Genomic DNA, 22,585 nt, shown 5'->3' with positions numbered 1-22,585 from the left:
GCGGGCTTTGTTTACTGCGGGGGCCGTGCCCGGCCAGGCCCGGCCCGGCGCTGCGGTGCGGCGGCCATGCCGCCCTGCCCTGCCCTGCGCAAACCCTCCCGCTCGCCGCGGCGACCTCTGCCCTTTTGTATCCTGTGACACTCAGCCTGTCTTTGTGCTCAAGTTTATCCATGATGGATACATTTCCCTCCCAATCGCATATGCCGGGAGCCCGGCGGAGCGAGCAGATAAATTATTTTCAGCTGCAGGCCCGGGCTGGGGGAGGGGGGCAGGAGGGCAGGCCCGGGCTGGGGGAGGAGGGCAGGAGGGTGGCGGGGCCCCTTCGCGCCCCGGCCCAGCAGGACGGGGCGCAGCCTCCCACTCCCCCGGGAATATGCAAGGGGATGACTCTTGGGCCTCTCAGATCCTTTTTAAATGCAAAAGAATGTAGGAAATTGCCAGATCAGTTGGTTAATCAGTGACAACTGCAGTAGGTGCACAAAAAGCCCGGAGCCATCGCTTGCACGGGGTGTTTTTTCAGAGCCCCAGCGGGGTCGCCGCTGGCCCCACCTCTTGAACACCCGGGCCGGTTTAGTGTCAGCTTGAGAAGGGAATGTAATTGCGGGGAGATTTCTGGGTGACTGATGGCGACAATATAGGTCTCCTCCGTGACACCACCGCCCCGCTGGCCCTGCTAGCGCTTTGTGTTCGCCTGGCCATCGCACAGCCACGGAGCAGTCGATGAGCGCTCGGCTCAGTGTCCCCAGCCCACCGAAACAAGGCAGCCGTGCAGCACATACAATTTTCTGTAATTTTTTTTAATGTTGACTACACTGCTGCCTTGTCGTGGTCAAACCTCATTAAGGGCTCACGTTAAGCATGTTACTGCTCCCCTTTATGGAGTTATTTGTGAGGTTAGCACCTCTGTCAAATGTTTTGAAGAGTATTCCTGAAATATTTTTGTGACTGCAATTGTTTCTCTTACTTATCTGGGACTATTTTTAGATGAACCATCTCACATCTCTGTTTTAAAAGTTACGTTGGGAGAGAGGGTGGTCATGCAATGAAAAAGGCCTCTTAAAATTCCAGGTTATGTAACACTAAAAGTGAAGTATTTCTAAATTAGGCTTGTTCCCTCTTCTCTCACCTCATGTTTGTAATGTACGTAAATGTAAAAAAATGCCTTTCTTTTTTTTTTTTTTTTGCTGGTTTAAAAATCTTTTTTAAATTTATTTAATTTTTTTTTATTCCTCTGGTTACCTCTTTGAAGGCCTCCAAGTACGTACTCTAGTAAATGGCTCTAAACTTTCCTCTTTTTCTTCTTATCAGGAAAGGAAAGACATGCTGGAGCTTCTTCTGTGATATTATAGGTGCTGGTTTGAAATTAGCAGTGCTCCCATGTTAGGGTGAAGAGTTTGCAGCCCAACTGGTGTGGCGAATGCCTTGGCGTGATGTAACAGCGAGGCTCAGTGGGTTTGCATCAGAATTCTCCTAAGTGACGCTTTTGTGGTCTCCTATCAGAGCTCCTGTGAACTTGAATGATGTAGGATATTGTTTCCAAATGTGTGGCACAGGCTGAACTCTGGGCTGGTCATTCCTGCATCAGCTGCTTGACAGCAGCAAGCTGCCAAATATTCGAAGGCTGTAGTGCCCTCAGTTGCCTCGGTGAAAGCCTGTTTTTGCCAACGTACATCATACATTAGGGAAATAAAATCCAATCAGGGTTTTGCAGAATGATTTTATGAAAAATGTAGGATTTCATGGATTTCTTGGCAAAAAAAGTGTTACTGAATATCATTCATGGTATTTTAGCTGATTGCACATTGGCAAAACCTATGACCTTTGAGGAAAGGCACCTAAGGTTTTCTCTCTCCCCTCCCTCCCCCCCCTTTTCTTAATTTAACAAGAGATATTGACAGCCTTTAAGTAGAATTCCATTAGTTCTTAACAGAAATACATCCTTACAAATTCTCTAAGGATGTATTTCTGTGAAGAACTAACTGAATTCTACTAAGATAATGGTGAAACCAAACTTTTAAGAAATGCTTAAGTCATATTTGCTGATGCTTCCCACTAAGTCAGAATACTCCTGAAGTGCATCAGGTCATTCTTTTCATCTTTGCAAGTCCTGTCTTCCTTTCCTGGGACGAGGGGGAACGAGATTCCTGCCATCCTTTGATGTGTGAACTATACGAACTTAATTTTTAACACAGCTGTGCTGTGTGAAGTGCATAGTAGGAAAGCATTCTAAGTGAATGAAAAAAAAAAAAAGGCTTTAGGGATTTAGGGAAACCAATTTTTTTTGAACCTGCAGTCAGAAATGATGTTGCAATCACTTTTCAGGTCTGGTCCATATTTTGGCAGGGGGAACGAGATTCCTGCCATCCTTTGATGTGTGAACTATACGAACTTAATTTTTAACACAGCTGTGCTGTGTGAAGTGCATAGTAGGAAAGCATTCTAAGTGAATGAAAAAAAAAAAAGGTCTTCAGGCATTCAGGAAACCAAGTTTCTTTGGAACCTGCAGTCAGAAATGATGTTGCAATCACTTTACAGGTCTGGTCCTATATTTTGGCTAATCTATATGCAGGAGGAGCGTACCATGCGTGGCGTCTTTGACAGCAATGAAAAGTAAGCATTAAGCACGTAGGAGACGAGGCATGCTTCCCACAGACATGGTCAGGCACTTGCATAACTGTCCTGGCATCAGCAGCGCTGTGTGCTCAGTAGGTGAATGAGGTGAAATGTAGAAGCCTCACCAGCCGTCTTGCTCAATTTGAATGTCTTGTCGTGACTTTTCCTATGTTGTCATGGTGTTACATGTGTTTATGAAGTTTTTGGTGAATGTTTTCCTTCAACTTTGTGAGTAAAATAAGAATGTGACTTTCATTGCTGTCATTTATGTCATGTCCTTCCATGCGGCAAACGCTTAAATTACTACCCCTAACAGCCAGCAGGAGCTTAGCAGTTTTGAAAAGCAGTTTAAATGTGCAATGTTTAAATGCAGATTTAGTAGCCTAATGTTTAATCCTACATTTTGAGGCTCTGCTCTCAAAATGACCTTTGGCATGGTGTTGTTTTTAGCACAAGAGGTCTTTTTAGCCTAGTTCTTCAAAATAGCATGGTATTTGAGGTGTTTATTTCATTGTATGTAAGGGCATACTTCCATTATGTGAGTAGCTGGTTTGTTTGTGTCTGTCAAGTACTTCAGAGTTTTGTCAGAGATATCAACTAATAGCTGTAAAAATACAACTCTGCATGACACATGTCGTTTCGAGCTTGGAGCAGTCAGTATTAGTTGCCTTCTCGCCTTCTGTTTATTCAGTTTATTTGCTGCATGGCCAAATGCTGCTGAATTTCTTCTGTAGAAGGGTTGATAGCTGAATCAAGGAACCTGTTGATTTACAAAATGTTCTTTTGAACGGCAGAATGTGAGGATGGTGTGGAGGGCATGGGCATCTCTGTGCTGCCCTTGCTGCTTCCTGCTCTTGACTACCTGAATCTGCTGCTTTGGGAGCAAAACTAATGAAGTTCAGGTTTTTAGCATCTGCAGCCCTAAATAAGTTATGTGTATGCAGCAGCCAGTTTAGTTCTACTTATAAAAGTGGGAAGCTGCTGAAGACAACTGAGTGCATGCAGCTTTGGAATATTAAGCTGGACAATGTTTAACTACTACTTAAATTTGAGATTTAGCTGTTTAAGACTGGAATGTTGAAAACTGGAGTAAATGTAAGCTTTGTCTGTTGAGACAACAGGGTTGTTAAGCAATTGACTGTGTCCTGGTGGTTGGGATCACGCCACTGCTTTGAACAGAAACAGGCTGCCTAGGCAGCCTTAATGAAATATATTCATTGACTCTTTAGGTCAGTCTTCTTGGAGCCATCTTTCATGTTCAGGAACAGAAAAGTGATAGAATTTTATAGCAGAACCTGTACAGTTTAAGATGGTAATAAAAAAAATTCGCTGTCTTTTCATACATTCATACTTTGTTTCAGCTATACACCTTTCTAAGGGGTCAGATACTCTTGAGTTTGTACCCAACAAACACTGCTTCTGTGTATGTTGATTTTAAATTACAGGAATGTAGAGAGGATGTGCCATCCCTTATTTTAAACTATTTAATTAAAAAAAAGACTATAAGCTGAGTTTATCACCATTAGTCTTGCTGTTAGTATGTCTGCCTTTATGGGGAAATGAACAGTAGTGCTGAATGAGTATTTTAACCAGAATTATTGCTTGATGCAGGTTCTACTTTTGTTTATGTGTTGGCTTCCTTTTGTTTTGAAAGAAGCAGGCATAGTTGCAACTTAAAATAAGGCTGTGACTTGCTTAACTACCTAAATGTCTACCCTGTTGGAATAGAAGGTTGAGAGGTTAGTAGGTAATTCCAGTATTGACTATTTCCTTATCAAAACATTGGTTAATTTATTTTGATCAGGCTGTAGCTGCTACTGTCTTTCATGCTTCAACAGCTGCTGTTAGCCATATATCACATCAGAGGTGTGACTTTTATTGGGGAAAGTAGAATAAGGTTTGGCGAGAGCACAACTGACTGTTAAGGGCTGTGGTCATTAAATTTGAGGCTGGACTTAAATCTGAAGAAATACTCCTAAAGTCTGAGAGTTCTTTACTGTGGACTTACACTGTGTTTCAGACATAGTAACTTCAGCATCCAGAGCTCAAACATGAAGTTGATTCATGCCTCAGATAAAAATGCAGATCTAAAATCACGTAATGGCAAGCAACATTTTTGCTCTTAATTTAGATGATGGATTTGTTTGTTTACAAGCTGCATCATAAACTTAAAGGTTACTTTTCTTTTGAAAGACTGTGTGCTCAGGAAGCAGGGTGAATGCTAGGTTCCCTAACATCTTCTGCATTGTGAGGGACAGTACTTAGCCCAAACCTGCAAACTGGAATGGTGTGAGTTGAGCAAAGTGTGTTAAGTAAAGCAAACCCCTTACCCTATTTTAATTTGGTTCTCTGGGTATATTAGCAGATCCGAGCTACTGTGAGCTGATGTTGACAGTTATCAGAGGCTGACGTGCCTGAATTTTATTGGATGCTTGTCAGCTGAAAAACAGTAAACAAGGCAGGGTCAAATGCCTGCTTGATGCTTGTAACCTTGTTTCTGAAGATGCTCTGTTGTTATAAAGTTTCATTAGTGCTTCAGGGGAGTGGAGCCTTCTTGTCTTAAAAAATGGTTCTTTTAGCAGGCATGATTTATATAATAAAATGAGTGGAAATTCTTACATGTTCTTAACTGTGTGGCTATTTCTAGTGGATGGGTGATACTCGGCTCCAGTTTGATATTGCCCAAATTACATCAGTGCTTGGGAGGCAACAGTATCTGTGTGCTCTGCTTTTTAGCATTTCCAGGCAAAGAGACTGTTCTGTTGGAGGCTGTCAGTACACACTGAAGTCCAGCTTTAACAGCTCCTGATGGCAGTGAGCATCAGTAGTCGCAGTGCCAGACGTCCTTGAGCCATCAGGGATCTTCACTATGACTGCAGTCTGCTCTGGGGCAGTCTAATAGCAGAAACTTCTTTTGGTGAAGGGGGTTCCTTCTCACCTTGTTGAAACTTCCTTATGGTGTGCTCTAATAAGCTGAATGAGGTGGTAAATATTACAGATGGCTTCTGCCTAATAATTGAAATGAAATAAAACCAAATAGATATTAGAGATATGAAGATGGCTCATAGGAGTTTGCCTCCAAGTGATTTAGGAAGTGTTAATATTCCAGCCAAGCACTAAAGAGATTTAAGTGTGTGGTTTTAAAGGTGACATTCAAATGCTATTTTAAGAGGAGTGATAAATGCTTGTGCCTTTCCTCTTGCCCTCTGCTTCATGCTGTAGAAGGTCCTCTTGACAGTGGCTACAAGAAGGGTAATAAATGTGCTGATATTTTTCTCCCTAAAAATTTGTCCCTTGTTTGGGACAAATCACCTTCAGTCAAACAGTCTGGCCTGGCATTTTGTGTCCAAAGTGACTGAAAGCATCTCTCCTCCACAAAAGAATGCAAGATGTGAAAGCGTAAACTTGTAAATCTTCTTTACTTTGGTTGCTGGTTAAGAGTAGTCGGTATCTGCAAGCAGAGTCACCACTGAATTACAACCAAGATACACTTAGCAAGTAAAACTATTTTTGTATGGGCTCCCTTGACTATTGTCTTAAAGTTTATTTTGCATGTAAAAAATTTTAAGACTATTGTCTTAAAGTTTATTTCGCATGCAAAAGTTTATTTTACAGTGTTCAAAATTTTGATTTTTAAGAAGAAAAAGACAGCATTAGACTACCTTTGCTCATAAAAAATGGATCCAAACAAATCTTGGGAGTTCTTGTGGGAAGAGGATAGGGGACACATTTCGGAATAGATCAGTCTTCCCTGTGGGAAACCTGAATGAGAACTTTTCTGAATCTGTTGTTACTGTGTAGTTGCTTTTTGCTTTTTAATCCTCAAGTCCAAATGTGTACCTTGATAGGTTAGCTTTTTGTTAAGTCATTTTTCCATTACTAATTCTCTTGAGTGAGTATTCAAGTTCTGGAGACAATAGAACTTCAATGTGGTCTTGCAAAGTGCTGTAGTTGCAGTAGTACCACAATAACCTGAAGATGAGTAATGAAGTTCATTGATACTATTCTGTGTTACCATCATAAAGGAAATTGGGAGAAGGATTGAGAAATCCACACTATCATATGATGAAGCTTGTAAATTTGATTTTCTTACTTGAGCATATAGCTTTGCGGAAAGGGGGAGAAATATTGTGTCTTTCAGTGTACAAATTCATTAAATTAGACTAAACTGCATGTTTAAAAAGATTTTTAAAAATCCCTTCCTAAAGGCTAAGTCTTGGTGTTTGGTCTTTATTCAGTGGGTCATCTCTATATGCATTTGAAAAATCTGTTGTGCATATAACTAACTTTAGTTCATCGTAGGACCTGGTGCTTCTGCTTGCTCATCTGATTACGCAGCTCAGGGGAATAAGGTTAAGGACATGCTGTTGGTAACTAGAGCATTTTCAGGGCTTTAGTTCAGCAGATGGGCTGCTCAGCTATATTCATACATCTGCCTACCTGCTGTGGCAGCTGCTGCTGCTGCGTGTTGTGTTCTTTTGTTCTGTTCCACCCAAGAAAGGAGCACTAGGAGGTGTAGTGAATGGATTAATTTAAGGTTAAGACTAGTGTTTTGCTTGCTTCCTAACTCTCTATCATAATAAAGCTTTGGATAAAGCTAATGAATCCTTCGTAATGTGAAATAGATTTTTAAGATGTATTTCAGGGGGCTGAAAGTAGCTAGCATTTAAAAAACAGTCAAGTATGTTTTCTGTATGTTGCCTGATGCTATTTATTTTAATATCTTCTTCTCTTTCTCCCCCTTCCCCTGCTTTTTCTAGGAGCAGTAACCAGACTTTGCCTGACACTGCGTGGTCCAAAAGAATTAAGGAAATATGGAATGACATGAAGGAGATTAGTTGAGGATTAAAGGCTTTGAGGACAAAACACCTCACCGAGGTGAAGCACAGACTAACATTCTGGTTGTAGCTCCAAGGAGCTGCGTGCTGAAGAAAGATGGCAGATCCAGGAATGATGAGTCTGTTTGGAGAAGATGGGAATATTTTCAGTGAAGGGTTGGAAGGTCTTGGAGAATGTGGATATCCTGAAAATACAGTGAATCCTATGGGTCAGCAAATGCCCATGGATCAAGGATTTCCCACTTTACAGTCATCTCTTCATCATCCTCCTGCAAATCAAAACCAAGCCAAGTTGACCCATTTTGATCACTATAATCAATACGAACAGCAGAAAATGCACCTGATGGATCAGCCGAACAGGATGATAAGCAATGCCCCTGGGAATGGTATGGCGTCTCCTCATTCGCAGTATCACAACCCTCCAGTTCCTCAGGTTCCTCACAGCAGCGGTGCCGGTGGTCAGATGGGAGTCTATCCCGGCATGCAGAACGAAAGACACGGCCAGCCCTTCGTAGACAGTGGCTCCATGTGGGGACCACGGGCAGTTCAAGTGCCAGACCAGATAAGAGCACCGTACCAGCAGCAACAGCAGCAGCAGCAGCCACAACCCACACAGCCGCCACAGGCACCCTCCGGACCCCCTGGGCAGGGCCATCCTCAGCACATGCAGCAGATGGGAAACTACATGGCTCGTGGTGATTTTTCAATGCAGCAGCACGGTCAGCCACAGCAGCAGAGGATGAACCAGTTTTCTCAAGGCCAAGAAGGCCTCAATCAGGGAAACCCTTTCATTGCCACCTCAGGACCTGGCCACTTGTCTCATGTGCCCCAGCAGAATCCCAGTATGGCACCTTCTTTGCGACACTCAGTCCAGCAATTTCACCACCATCCCCCTACTGCTCTCCATGGGGAATCAGTAGCCCACAGTCCCAGATTCTCCCCTAATCCTCCCCAGCAGGGTGCTGTTAGGCCGCAAACACTTAATTTTAGTTCTCGGAGCCAGACGGTACCCTCACCTACTATAAACAACTCAGGGCAGTATTCTCGATATCCTTACAGTAACCTTAATCAGGGATTAGTTAATAATACAGGGATGAATCAGAATTTAGGCCTTACAAATAACACTCCAATGAATCAATCTGTACCAAGATACCCAAATGCTGTCGGATTTCCATCAAACAGTGGTCAAGGACTAATGCACCAGCAGCCCATCCACCCTAGTGGCTCACTTAACCAAATGAACACGCAAACTATGCACCCTTCACAGCCTCAGGGAACTTATGCCTCTCCACCTCCCATGTCACCTATGAAAGCAATGAGTAATCCAGCAGGTACACCTCCTCCACAGGTTAGACCCGGTAGTGCTGGAATACCTATGGAAGTTGGCAATTACCCAAATATACCCCATCCTCAGCCGTCACACCAGCCCCCTGGTGCCATGGGAATTGGACAAAGGAATATGGGCCCCAGAAACATGCAACAGAATCGTCCATTTATGGGTATGTCTTCAACACCACGGGAGATGGGTGGGCACATGAGACCAAATGGTTGTCCAGGTGTTGGCCTTGCAGATCCACAAGCAATACAAGAGCGACTAATATCTGGCCAGCAGCTTCCTAGTCAACAGCAGTCTTTTCAACAACAAATGCCAACCTGTCCTCCCATGCAGCCTCATCCAGGGATACATCACCAGTCTTCACCACCCCCACATCCTCATCATCAGCCTTGGGCACAGCTTCACCAGTCACCACAAAACACACCACAAAAAGTGCCTGTCCTTCAGGTAAGCTACTTCCAATTAGTTGAAAATGTTTTAAATTACTGTAAATGCCTTTCAGGATACACAAGAACTATGGTTTCAAAACTGTTGCCCCTATTCACCTCCCCTGTTTGTTATTGGTTGCATGGCTTTCTTGGTGTACAGAGGCTGAAGGTAAAATGATGTTCAGGTATCTTTCTAACATCCTTATGGTAATTGTTCTAGGGTAACATTATGGATAGACCATAATGTGATACGACAACAGGACAAGCAGAATACGTACTATTTTTTTCATGTTGGTTCCTTTGGGGAGAAGATGGAAAGCATGTGTGAGAATTGTCATTTAATTATTCAATTTTTGTATTTGCAACTTGGAGGAAGAAATGTGTGTTATAATGTGTTTGTTTTGGCCAAACCAAGATCTTTTTTTAAAATCCTATGGGAATGTTCTGTGGTTTTAAATTAAAGCTTAAATTGTTACATGTGAAGAAAATTTCTGGCGTGAACTTCTTTAGCACTAAGTAATGAAACCAAGAAGTGATGGGGAAACAGTTTATACAAGGAGAAGACAACAATGTGAATCAGTCTGAAATTAAATCTTCTGAGGCTCAAATGAAATGTTAAATAGAATGCAAGTTTTATTTTACTGAGGCTTTGGTCTGCCAGGTTTCGATGGCCATGTATTTCTTCCATGTCATTTTTCAATTAAAAGCTAAAAATGGTAAAACATCTTGATCCTCTGTAGCTTAACAGGTTTGGCTACATGCTAGTATGTTAAGCTTCAGCCGAGAAAGTGCTTTTTGGAATCTTCACATTTGCCATTGCTTGCCTTTGACTCAGTCAGTCAGAATTCAAGAGGTTTTAGTACCAGATGAACTAGTGGTCAAGATATCAATGATTTATTAATTTTATTTATTTTTTTCCAATCAGTCAGTTGTTAATGCCAAGTAGCTCTGCCCATAAATATTTGGAGACAATTGTTGGAATGCAGTCGTAAGGACACGATGCTACAATACACTTAATAAATGATAAAGCCAGCTGTCCTGGGCAGTGTCCCGGGCCTGTGCGCAGAGCAGCTGCTCGGCCGTCCCCTCGGCTGCTGCCTGCCGGCTGCTCCTGCTCGCTGCTCCGCACAGCGTGAGCCGGCGCTGGCACTCAGACGCACGCTCTGCGGACAGGCAGCTGACAAGGAGTGCTAGATGGAGCAGCTCAGCAGCTGGGACAGGCTTCCACATTCCCCGTGGAAGAGGGGAGGAGGGGGGGACTAAGCTGGGCAAGGGGAAAAGTGCGCTGTCTTTCTCTTGAGGGAGGAGGAGGCTCTCTTGAAGAGTCAAAGTATATCTTCAAGACCATCTTTCTTTTCCCTGCCTACCTCAAAGTTGGCTTGAAATTTTAGATGTCTCTTCCTCTCTCTGCATTTCCACACACAGACTTTGTTTGGAGAACTTAAATTACAGTTCTTGCATGCACGTGGAGTTGTGTGTTCCTGCCTGAGACAGCAGCTCTTGCCAATGCCTCCTGTTACCAACTGTGTGGGTAAGCAGGATGAAAAGGAGAGAGCTCAAGACTATAGGGAAAAAATAAAAAGAATGAGTGAGTATTTGGGAAGGTGGTAATGACAGCACAGAGAAATCAGTACAGAAAGGGTAGGAATGAGAAAAAGAAGTATAAGACACATTTTTTACTCTAAAGATGAGAGCTGAAGCATCTAGTAGAAAAAAACTTGAAAGAAAATTATAGAAGTAGTAACATAAGACTTTTAAGACAATAAAGGAACAAAAACCAGTGTCACTAGGATCTTTCATAACCCATGATGGTGGAGATGTGGGAGGAAATACTTGAGGTGGACTGTACCCTGAAGCAGTGGTATTCTTCACCAGCATGAATTCCTTGTTTTCATCTGCCCATCCAGTAAGCCTATTTTTGGCATTAAAAGGTGGTTTGGGAGAAGAAAGTTTACTTGAAAAATGTACAAGCTTGTTAAATGTTCTTGGGACATTTTTTTCCCTTTAATCAGTGAAGAGGTTAAACACAGGCAGCTCAACCCTTAAATAAGCTAAGCAACCTATTACAGAGTACTGAACTGCAAATGAATAGCTTGAAGAAAGGTAAGTGCTGAAACAAAATAATTAGAGGAAAACCACATGATAACTCCAGTTACTTGATTAAAATCAGTAATTCAGACAGTTGTAGCAAGCCAAGTAACTTCTCTCTTAGCTTATTTCTGTTAAGTTTTTATCTGGTAAAAGTTACTGTTCATGTACCTTCCCATTAAGTAATTAGTTTGAGCCCTGACTGTAGTAATGAAACTCTTAACAGGCAGGCGTTTCCCCCTTGAAAACTGTTTGGATGAAATGAGTATTGTTCAAATCAACGAAAACTGAACCCCTCCCCACCCCCTGGGGAAAAAATGCAGATGTGTGAAACCCCTGCTCTTAAGCCTGAATACAGAATTGGTAGCTCTCCTGTGTCATGGTTTTCCTTTCATGTCAGTAAGCAGAAAACTGTTCACCAAAGAGCAGTTATTTAAATGACTGGTTTGTTTTTATTTGTATAAAATGAATCAACCAAATTAATATAGTCAGTGAAAATGGAAATCTCTGTGTACTTTAAAATCAACAGAAGTCATCTTAGTAATTATTTTTCAGTGATTTGAAGCTAGCCTTATCATGGAAAGGCTGTAATACTTGTGGTTAACCAAATTACTGTTTTGTTGTTAGATATGTTGGAAGGAAAATGAAGTTCTTTTGCTTTTAACTTGAAAGAAATTGCTGTTTGATTCCAAGGCTTGTTATTTCTTTTTTTTTGTGTGGAAAACTGCAAATTATTTTGGCTGTGAGATGAAGCTGGTGATTGACAATTCATCTGGTTTCGATTAATAGCTGAAACCTAGATATGGTTATTAGGACCGTGTTAGCAGTGAGCTGCTGGCTTCAGTGGAGTTTGATAGACCCATAAGAACCACTGCAGTGCTGGGATGTTCAGTCAGTGTGCTTGGTTTGTCAGGCACTCCTTTGAAACACTTTTCACGAAAGGTTCTTGGAAGAGCTTGGTGGCCATGAGGTGGGAAGGCTGGTTCTGCTGTAGCAGAGCCATCCACCAAGGAGCAAATTGCAGAGCAAATCATTGCCTGTTTTCACAGTGGAGGCATCTGTGTTGAGCTTGTGAGCTTCTGTTCTCCAAAATACTCATCAATGATCTGGAGAGGAGTGAAAAGTCAGATGGCAAAATTTGCTTCTGCTGTTGATGTACCCAAAGCAGAGTACCAAATGCAGATGTGGTGAAGAACCTAATAAGAATTAAATAAAATAATTAGAAATATAATAGAAGAGTCAATTACTTGAACACTAAGTGGTGTGAGTCAAGACATGGCCAGGGGAGGTTTAGATTGGATATTAGGAAAATTTTTGTCACAGAAGGGGCTATCAAGCATTGAAACAGGCTGCCCAGGGAAGGTATAAAGTTGCCATTTGTGAAGGTATTTAAAAGATGTATAGATGTGGTGCCTAGGGACATGTGGACATGCTTAAGGACATGCTTTAGTGGTGAACCTGACAATGCTGGGTTTACAGTCAGACATTTTGATCTTAAAGGTCATTTCCAACCTAAATGATTTTATGTTTCTGTGGTGCTTGAGCACTGAAATGGCAGGCAAAACTATCTTTTTGGAGCAGGTCTTGGTGTTGGATGGCTGTGAAAAAGAGCTATAACAGTTAAATAAATAAATCAGTAGGAATTGTAATGAAAGTAGTAGAGAACAAAACAAAGATTATTACTTGTATGTATGGTATGCTGGTGAGGCAAATGCTGTGAAGTTCTGTGTTCCTTCCTCAGACCTCAGAAAATACAGCAGCACTTGAAAAAGCCGCGGGAGGGGGCGCAGGTGGGGGGTGTTTTAGTGGGGGAAGGAAGGAGAGAGGTGGTGAAAGCCTCTAAAATTGTGAGTGATACAGGTGCATGAAGAGGATGAATGTGAAGTAAGGGTTGTTTGTCACCTGCTTTTGTCTCCTTGGATTCTTTTTAGGTATTCAGTGAATTGTCCAGTGGTGAGTTCAGAACTGAACAATAAGATGCTGATCTCTGAGATGTTTCACTGAAAAATGCATCATCATTTGATAAACATAAAGGCACCACATTTGACTGGGCAGATCTGTGCCATACATAAGTGCCTGAGAATTTGTTACTGGGTTGCATCTCCTGTATGCATGTCTGTCTGGTTCTTGTCCTCTTCCACACACTTTATCAGAGGTGATATCAGGTTAGACAGGCCTTTGGAGGCCTAATGCTATGCAGTTGTTCTTACATATCGTTATTTTCAGAGCATTTTATTGGTGATAGAGGAAGTGTAGGAGTTTTCTTTGCCAAGAATAGGCTGTCCTGGGTGTGTTGTTACACACAACTTATTTACCCACAGCTACTGTGTGGGCTGAAGTTTCGAGTCATGTTCATTAATCATGTTCCACAAATGCAATCTACATTATTTATAGTCAAACACAGGAGTATTTAAATGACAAACAAGTATGGTATAGCCTCCATGCCTGACTAAATGGGAGAGCTCCACAGTGGGCACAAACAGTGTTGAAGGATTCTGGGTTGCAGTGTCCAGGTTCTGGTGGAGAAGGAACTAATTTCGTGTGTGTTACCGGTTCACTGCCAGGTTTGTTCTGCTGGCCTTATTATCTATGAGCATGTGACTTTGCTTTAAATCATAACTCATAGCTGTGTTTGGTATGAACACATTCTTTTGAAATTTCCTGCCCTCCCTTGCAGGGGAGGAGGCAGGGAAAGTCCTGCTGAGTCACCAGCTGGGTCACCCCTTTCACAGGCCCTTCCTGCAATTTCAAACTCTGTGTTGCTGCCTCAGTTTAATTTATACTTGGATATACCTGAATGGAAAGGGATGTTGATGAAAGCTATAATCAGCTGTATTGGTTTGATGCAATATTCTAACCTGGCAGAAAGCAAAGGTTAAATCAGTTTCTGCTGGCACACTAAAATGAAGTTTATTCTCTCCTGGGTTTTTGTTTTAATGCCTAATGAGAAGTGGTTGACTCCTTACTCTCTTCACATGAATTATCTTTCAGTGTTTCCTGTAACTTTACGTAGTAACAAATCTTAACACTTGAATAGTTAGGATTATTCCCATAAATAATATTCATAAGCAATTTCCCACATCTCCAGAGAGAGCCACTGGCTTTTTAATCCCTTGAGTATTTAACTTTTGGACTATTTTCCTGTTGATAAGTAGAACAAATTGAATTTATTTTAAAAAACCCCTAGAAACACTATTGGGTACTTTTTGTTTTGATGCTGAGGCTATTTCACATGACTGCTAGCTATCTTCTGGGGTACTGTGTATGCTGCATGTTCAGCAAAGTCTTGTGGCTGCCTGCCCCTAGAAGTTCTAGTTTCCTTTTTTAAGTATTCACAGGCCAGCAAAACAGTGTATGTTGGCAAGATCTTTGAAACTGCCAGACTAAATGGAATTAAGAACCTACTAATACTGAACTTTTATTAGCTACAATTGTGTATTAATTTTATGTATAGATAAGCATGAGTGTGTGTGTATTTCTATAACATAAATGGAGAAAATGTAGGCAAAATAAGAGGTTGTGGATAGTAATGGGAGAGAAAAAGGGAAGAAAATCCATAGTATTTATATTAAAATAAATGTTGATAGCAGTATTTTTGTCTTAAAAGTTTATAGGCTTCTGCTGTATTTTGTTTGGGCTCTGAAGAATTCTTGTATTTGAGCAATTTAAGCAATGTAATTAACTAAAATTTTCCAACTAAAAGAAAAACAGACCATAAAATCTACCTTTGGTCAGAAGTGTTGAAGTCATTTCACCCCTGTGGAGTAGAATTTTCTGTTACACTGATAACTTGATCCATCTGTGAGTGAGTTTCCATGCAGGTCTCTGAAAGGATATAATATTATGAAGTACTGTGTCCAACAGAAGTTCATATTCTAAAACTTTGCAGTTGTGTTCCAGTCTAAGAGTTATTATTAACATATCCAAAGGCTTATTTCTTCCTCACCCTTGAAAAGGCTATGTGTGCCTTTGTAAATAAAGTGCTTGCAGTGATTTTTCAGTGAATAGGCCTTTGGGCCAAAGATTTGTAGTTTTGAGGTGGTTTTGCTATGAACTTTTTGGTCTTTTTTACTGTTGAGGAGGCACAAGCTACTTCAAGAATACTTCTTCCCTCAGGTGCCATGATTTGACTGTGATGAAAATAATTTGTGCCATTAAATTGTCTGCTCTGAAGTTTTGGGTAAAGCCAGTTTGTAGCATTAACATGAAAACATAAGTCTGCATCAGCATAGTGATTTGTAGGTTTAAGAGTTACCCAACTTGTTCTTCAGCGTGGGTATTTTGAAGGTTTCTGTGAGATACAGATGACCTGAATGTATTGTTTCCTGAAATCATTAGCATTTTCTGAGGAATCACTGAACTAGAAAAGTTTTTGCATTTATGCTGCTTGTTTAGTACTTCAGTATTGTGTTCTTATCTGCTGCTGATGGTCACTTCCAGTGGGACTTGACAGCTGTCTTACTTTCCCATGGTTGAAGATGTTGTCCTACTTTATATTTATTTGAACAAATTTAAATATGTTGTTTCGGAGAGTTTTTTTCATGATTGAAAGCTGATAGTCTAATAAAAATCCTCATGTCTGTGTCATCATCGACCTACAGACACAAGGATTGAAAATCAGGGCAAATGAAAGGAAAATGCTTGATTTTTTTTTCTTGATTTTTAAAAAAAATTCATTAAATACAGTGGCAGTCTTAATAAAGAAGAAGTTACAAGTGAAGAAATAATTTCCTATCTTTTTACTGTGGATCCTTGTCCTGGGATTCTGTCCTGCTCTTTCTCATGGAATTTGAGACATCTATTTATTTTAAGCTATCTTGTCCTTGCTTGTATCTTGAATGAAAGTGTCACAAACTTGCATAAGTGTTCTTATTTCCTCTGTGGAGTAAATTGACACTGTGGAGTGTCAATTCCTGCTATGATGGGACACCATCACTTTGAAGTGTAATTTGTAACTTTTGTCTGTAGAAGTTGTTTTCTCTCTCAGTTCGATAAGCCAGTGCTTTTCACTTTTGAGTTTTCAGATTTCAGTGCTTTTAACTGTATGATGATACATGTGTTTTACTGGTGACAATGTAGTCTGGATTTGGGGGAAAAACGCAAACAAAACACTTGTTTGGTTTTTTTTGAGATACTATCTGTAAATATTTATAGACTTCTCAAAAGAGTTGTAAAGTGTGGTAGCTAAAGAGCAAGGTTTGAGTGTTTAAAGCATCTATTTGTACGCCTATTCTTTTTAAATACTTTCAAATTTGCCAGTGTGGTTTAAAGATAGTGAAGCTACTTCCTGGAAGCTGGTAGGAGCAGAGTAGGAAGTGTGGGCAGGAAGCAGTGATCAGGGAAGGGGCAGGGAAAGGCTGAGCTGATCTGACAAAGCAGTGTTGAACAGTAGGAATGGAGAGGAAATGGCCAATGTCTGTGTTAAAATGGGGACAGAGAAGTTTAGGGAGTCACTCCACCTCTCTCTGCTTGAGTCACCTGCCTCTTGAGCCCTTGCCAGAGGCAGCCATTTGGTACAGTGGTGCCTGTTACTGCTCTTCTCACTGCTTCAGGGTGTACCTTTGTGTCACCCTGCTGTGGGCACTTAGCCCACTGACAGCTTCCCAGCATAGATAGCTGTGTGAGCTCAGTAACTCCCAATATCTAATCTGCTTTAGAAAAAACAAACCAAAAAATATGCAGATGAAGGTGGCTGTGGTCTGGGATACAGAGCCTTTGCTGCTTCCTTGCACCTGCCTGATCATTTGGTGAACAGGCTTATCTGGCCAGGTCATGTTCCTGGCAGCTCTCCATTGTGTGACCACAGGGATCACCCAAGTTGGTGGTGTAGGAGTGGGAATGCTTGCTGGGGCAGAATGGGGACTGCCTCTTCCTCTGGCAGTGAGATTTCAGGCCCTTTAACACCCTTACACAGCTTGGTTTTTTTATTGTACCTGCCCTCAGTAACCAGCCCTTGAGTCCTCCCTCAAATTAAAATTTCTGTTAGAAGTCCTAGAAAGCTTTGTCTTTATTGAATTAGTGACAAACAGGCCACATTCCAGGTTCTCCCAACTTCCCTCTTACTCCACACAAATATTAATGGCTAATTTGATTTTGGGAGCGTTTTCTTTTCTTTAGAAAAGTGGGGCTGTTTTCCAACTAAAGTATTTGCAGCTGTTTTGTTATTGCAGAGGTGAAAGAATATCCCCTTTCTACCAAAGAGCTTGGCACAACTTCATTTGGTGTGTGTCATATTGAGGATGCTTCCAGTGCCAGTTGGTGAATTGTCTTCTTTGAGTACTGAATGGGATTTTTTTTTCTAGCATAGAGAATTGTTTAAAAGCATGGCAATTTAGAAATAAAACTCAGATTAATTTTTTTAGTCATCTTTGTGAGGAAACAGAACTGAGAGATAGGATGACTAAGTGATCTGAGTGTGTGTTTGTTCTTTTCCAAAGTTTATAATTCATTATTTTTGATTTTACTGTACTTTATACATTACCTACTTAGAATTTTCTCTATTCCTGGCAAGATTGGTGTAGCCAATAGTGTTGCCTCTGTTTATGAAAAGGAACATAGAGATGATGGCCTTAAACTTTGTTATTTCTTCAAAACTAAAATTCATAAACCCCTCAATTTAAATTCCTACTCAGGTATCTGTTACTCTAAAATGTGCCACCTCTTTGCTCTCTGTCACTCCTTCCAGTATTACCCTTGCTTTAGAGTGCAGGTCAAGAAGACTGAGACAACCAGTCTTAACAGGTAAAAGCAGAAAATCCCACTTCTTGTGTAGGAATTTGGTAGTTGTAGAGGTTAATGTGAGAGTAGTGCAGTTATACAAGGTGTGGAAGAAAAAAGTGGATCTCTGATTTTTCCCTGTTGGGCTGGGAGGAGTCTTTGTTCCTTTGCTTTTGTTGTTCCTCAGTACCAAGGATTGGGATGCAGCTCTTGCTTGTATTCCTCCTCAGTGATTTTACTGTGTTAGCCAAGCTTAGGAGAGAGCAGCACTTGTGTTAGGCTGAGCAAGCAAAATATTAAGAACTTCTGGGAATGGGTTCATATTGCATGGGTTGCTGCTGTAGAAATTAAATGTTAAGAAATTGCAGGCTGATAGAATTACTTACATTGGAAGTGATCTTAAAGAGGATCTGGTTCCAGCCACCCCACCACAAGTAGGGATGCTGGAGTGGGTTAACCCTGGGTGGATGCCACCCACTGGATCAGGTTCCTCAGGTCCCCATCCAGCCTGGCCTTGAATGTTTCTATGGGTGGGGCATGCACAAGTTCTCTGTGCAACCTGTTCAGTGCTTCTGTACTGTCTTGAGGAAGGAATTTCTTCTTAACATCTAATCTAAATCCTCTCTTTTAGTTAAAACAATTCCTCTTTGCCTGGTCCCTATCTGCCTATCTAAAAAGTTGCTCTTCTGCTTTTTTTATAAGCCCCCTTTAAGTACTGAAAGTCCACAATCTTAACTTTTTAAAGTCATGATTTCTGAATCTTGGCAAGTTTCTATGGCATAGTATTAACCTTTTGATTTTGGAAAATTGCAAGTATTTGTCTTCATGAATGCAACACTTATACTTCAGTATGCAAACCCAAATGTGCCACTGATATATTGCTATAAAATTGTAGGAAGTGCCAAACATTTATTTAGCAAACGTTTATTTAGGCTTTAACTTCAACTTTTTTTAATATTTATATTAAAATATGAATTTGTTTATATTTTCTTAAATGTAATATCTTGTTATTGTAGTCATAGAGGAAATTTTCATGTTATACTTGAGTTCCCAATGTATACCCACTTACAGTTGACTTTTTTTACAACAGACTGAATAATTTAATTGGTTGAATCAGAAAAAAATAGTCCATGTTAATTGTGCTAGTTAAATTGTGTTCTGTAACTCCTACAAACAAAATAACATGACTACAGTGACTGAGAAGTTAATAGTTCCACAGATTTTTGGATGCAGTTTTCCTGGAAGAGGAGAGAAGACTCATAACAAGCTTCATAACAAACTTTCTAATGTCTAGTAGTCAATATGAACTCTTGTTTTTTCCACTCTGCTTTTACATCTCCTTTCTCTCCAGATGGCCCTCCATCCACTTGCGTTCTGGTACTTGGTATCTTTTTTGGCCCTGCAAGATGCTGATAAGTGTGATAATACTGTTATTTTCCTTACATGTGAGCACTGGATGATATGAAGTCCTTAATTTTATTTTTGGAAAAAATCGTTCTGTACCAGCCAATTGTTGCTAAATATAATGAGAGGCTTATAATAGTGCATATTTGAATTTAAAGCAACACCTTACCCTAAAAAGTTGACATTACAGTTTACTTGTACAACTGTGTATGAAATACAGAGTCATTAAAACTGATCTAAAACTTTGGGCATGGTGGTAGTTATTTGTGTCTGTTTGTTAATGGGATCTTGTAGATGTCTGCTGGGGCAAGCATTGTCACAGATGGACATAGGGACACATGCCTGCAGTACTGGAATACTGCTTGGTTGTGTTTCTCTCTGCAGGCCTCCTTTGAAATACTTCAGGAAAATTTGTTAAAAACCAAATAATGCTGTACCTAGGGTATTAGATTGGGACTGGGAGAATTTTTGCTGACTGACACAGGTTGGTTGTTTGGTGTCAGTATTTCAGGGTGTGCTTGAGGTGCCCTGCAGCAGTGGTGAGTTTCTGCAGTTCCCTGCTGCTCTGTGCAGCAACACCCAAAAATGTAACTCAGAAACTGTTATGGCAGCCAGGGGTAAGTTAAAAGTGTTGCTTTAGACACAGCTCTGCAACTGTAATATAACATTATGATATAACCCCAAATCTATATGTGGTATTACTATAGGCATGTCTGATTTAAGATCTGCCTATAGGGATTTTTACATTTTACTATAGGTTGTGTTAAGAATGTCTGGAGCAAAGATACTAAATATATTTGCACTAAAGATAAGGTGTTTCATAGAACAGTGTTAATCAAACTGGTTGGAGAATCTAAGAGTTACCTCAGATGGTAAATGAGGCAGGTTCTTGTCCACAGAAAATAAAGTGTGGAATTTTAGGTGAGTTTTTTTTTTTCTTGTTTTTTTGATTTTGTGTGTGTGTGTGTGTGTGTGTTTTGGGGGGTTTTGTTTGTTTGTTTGGAGTCTTTTTGTTTGTTTTTTTATTTTGCACTTTGTTTTCCATGCTCCCCTCCTCCCCTCCAGTTCTAATGACACATTCTGATTTAATTATCAGTTTAGTTCAGTTACTAGAGGAGCTGGGGAAAGGCCTACCTTTGGCATGCCATAGCTAACATATTCAAAGGCTATTTTCATTTGCTGCTGTGACTATAGAGTTTGAGAAGTATCTTGGGCTCTTTGGCGTAAATGGCTCGTAACAGCAAATATAACATCAGTGGATTTTTATCAAGTCTGTGATTTCAAGCCCATTTTGTCATCCTGAATTTAGTAAAATAGTGCAATGAAAAGGCCATATGGAGAACTGCTATCTTCCCATCCCAAAAGCAAAATAGAGTTGATTACTGCTGATTACTTCTGGTTTTGTGTCACATGTGTATCTGTTAAGATTTCTTTAAGTTGATATTTCCAAACCATGGTCTGTTATACCTCTAAAGTGTCTTGCAGACTACTTTTATGTGGCCTGGGAAAGTTGATTAAGGAGAGCAGATTTATATGATAAGCAGCTATATGCATGTGGGAAGTTTATTAGGAGAATTACATGTCCACTACTAGAAGCTTGCAGATTTTTGCAACAGAAAAAAAAGGGGGGGAAGAGGGAAATTTGACAGAACAGAATTCTGTGGTGTAACATAAATGTCACTTCTGGTGGGATCCGCTCAGGCTGGTGTCTGAAATGACATCTCAGTGTAAAGCAAAGTGCAGAGACCACCTGTCCCAGAAAGTGTATTATGACCAGTACTGCTCAGTGTCTTCATCAGTGACTCTGACAGGGAGATCAAGTGCACCCTCACCAAGTTTGTAGATGACACCAGGCTGGGTGTGGAGCTTGACGTACCTGAGGTCCAGGATGCATACAGAGAGAACTGGACAAGCCAGGGGAGTGGATCAGTGTGAACCTCATGAGGTTCAGCAAGTCCAAGTGCGAGCTGTTACATTTCCATCAGGGTATCAGTTACAGACTGGGGGCTCAGGGGATTGAGAGCAGCCCTGCTGAGAAGGACTTGAAGGTTCTGGTGGATGAAAGACTGTGTGTGACCTGCCAAAATGTGCTGGCACCACAGAAAGCCAGTTGTATCCTGGACTGCACCAAAAGCAGTGAGGCCAGCCGGTCAAGGGAGGTGATTCTGTTGTTCTGCTCTGTTCTTGTGAGACCCCACCTGGAGTGCAGCATCTGGCTCTGGGGTCTGCAGCACAGGGGAGACATAGATCTCTTGGAGTGAGTTCAGAGAAGAACACGAAGATTATCAGAAGTCTGGAATTCCTCTGCTACGAGGAAAAGCTGAGAGAGTTGGGGATGTTCAGCCCAGAGAAGAGAAGGCTCTGTAGAGATGTTACTGCAGTCCTTCAGTACCTAAAGAGGGGCTTAGAAGTAAGATGGGTACAGACCTTTTAGGAGGTCTTGTTGTGATAGGGCAAGGGGTAATGATTTTAAACTGAAAGAGGACTGGTTTAGATTGGACATAAGAAAGATTTGTTGGTTTATTTTGGTTTTTTTTTTTTTTTTATGGGTGATAAAGCAATGTAACAGGTTCCCCAGAGAGGTGGTAGATTCCCTATCCCTGGAAAAGTTCAGTGTCAGGTTGGATAGGCAACCTGATTGAATTGAAATTGTTCCTGCTTATTGCAGGGGGATTGGACTAGATTGCCTTTAAAGTCTTTTCTGATCTGAACCATTCTATAATCTCTCTAGGAGGGTGTTCTCTGTTGGCTCCTGATGGTGTATCCACAGCTCACCTGAAAGTTATGGATTGTATAGTGCCACCTTTTTGGAAAGGCTGTGAAAGGACCAGTGTTACATTTGTTATGTGTTATATTTGCCTTTTGCTTTGAAGGGATCTGGATGTAGCTAAGCCTTTTCTGGGAGATTGTAAGATTTCTAGTGGGAAGTGTCAGCATGAAACCAAAGTTACCCGAGTTTGACAGGTCAGTATTAGTAAGCCACCTAGAAAAAATGGCTTTATCCTGTGATATGTACCCTCTATATCTGTAAACTTCTTCCATCAGATAACCTTTGTGTAACTTGAATCAGTGAGAATTTGTTGGTGGGTCACACAAACACGATCACTGTTTCCATTTCAAAGGGTGGAACTATGCAGATAGTAACATGCCTGGGGTTATGG

General features: G+C 41.0%; 1 protein-coding gene across 5 annotated transcripts in view; it reads left to right on the top strand.

Annotated features, from left to right (window-relative positions):
* The window catches only part of CHD7 (chromodomain helicase DNA binding protein 7), a 140,693-nt gene that overhangs the window by 41,265 nt on the left and 76,843 nt on the right, over nucleotides 1-22,585 (top strand). For all 5 annotated transcript variants that reach the window (XM_031058613.1, XM_031058616.1, XM_031058615.1 and 2 more), the window contains one exon: nucleotides 7,374-9,234. In XM_031058613.1, coding sequence (XP_030914473.1) covers nucleotides 7,549-9,234 — 1,686 coding nt within the window. In that variant the 5' untranslated portion in view covers nucleotides 7,374-7,548. The remainder of the gene's footprint in view (nucleotides 1-7,373; nucleotides 9,235-22,585) is intronic.

Source organism: Geospiza fortis, unplaced genomic scaffold, assembly GCF_000277835.1.
Source record: "Geospiza fortis unplaced genomic scaffold, GeoFor_1.0 scaffold121, whole genome shotgun sequence".
Lineage (NCBI taxonomy): Eukaryota > Metazoa > Chordata > Aves > Passeriformes > Thraupidae > Geospiza > Geospiza fortis.
This window is presented reverse-complemented; position numbering and strand designations above follow the sequence as displayed.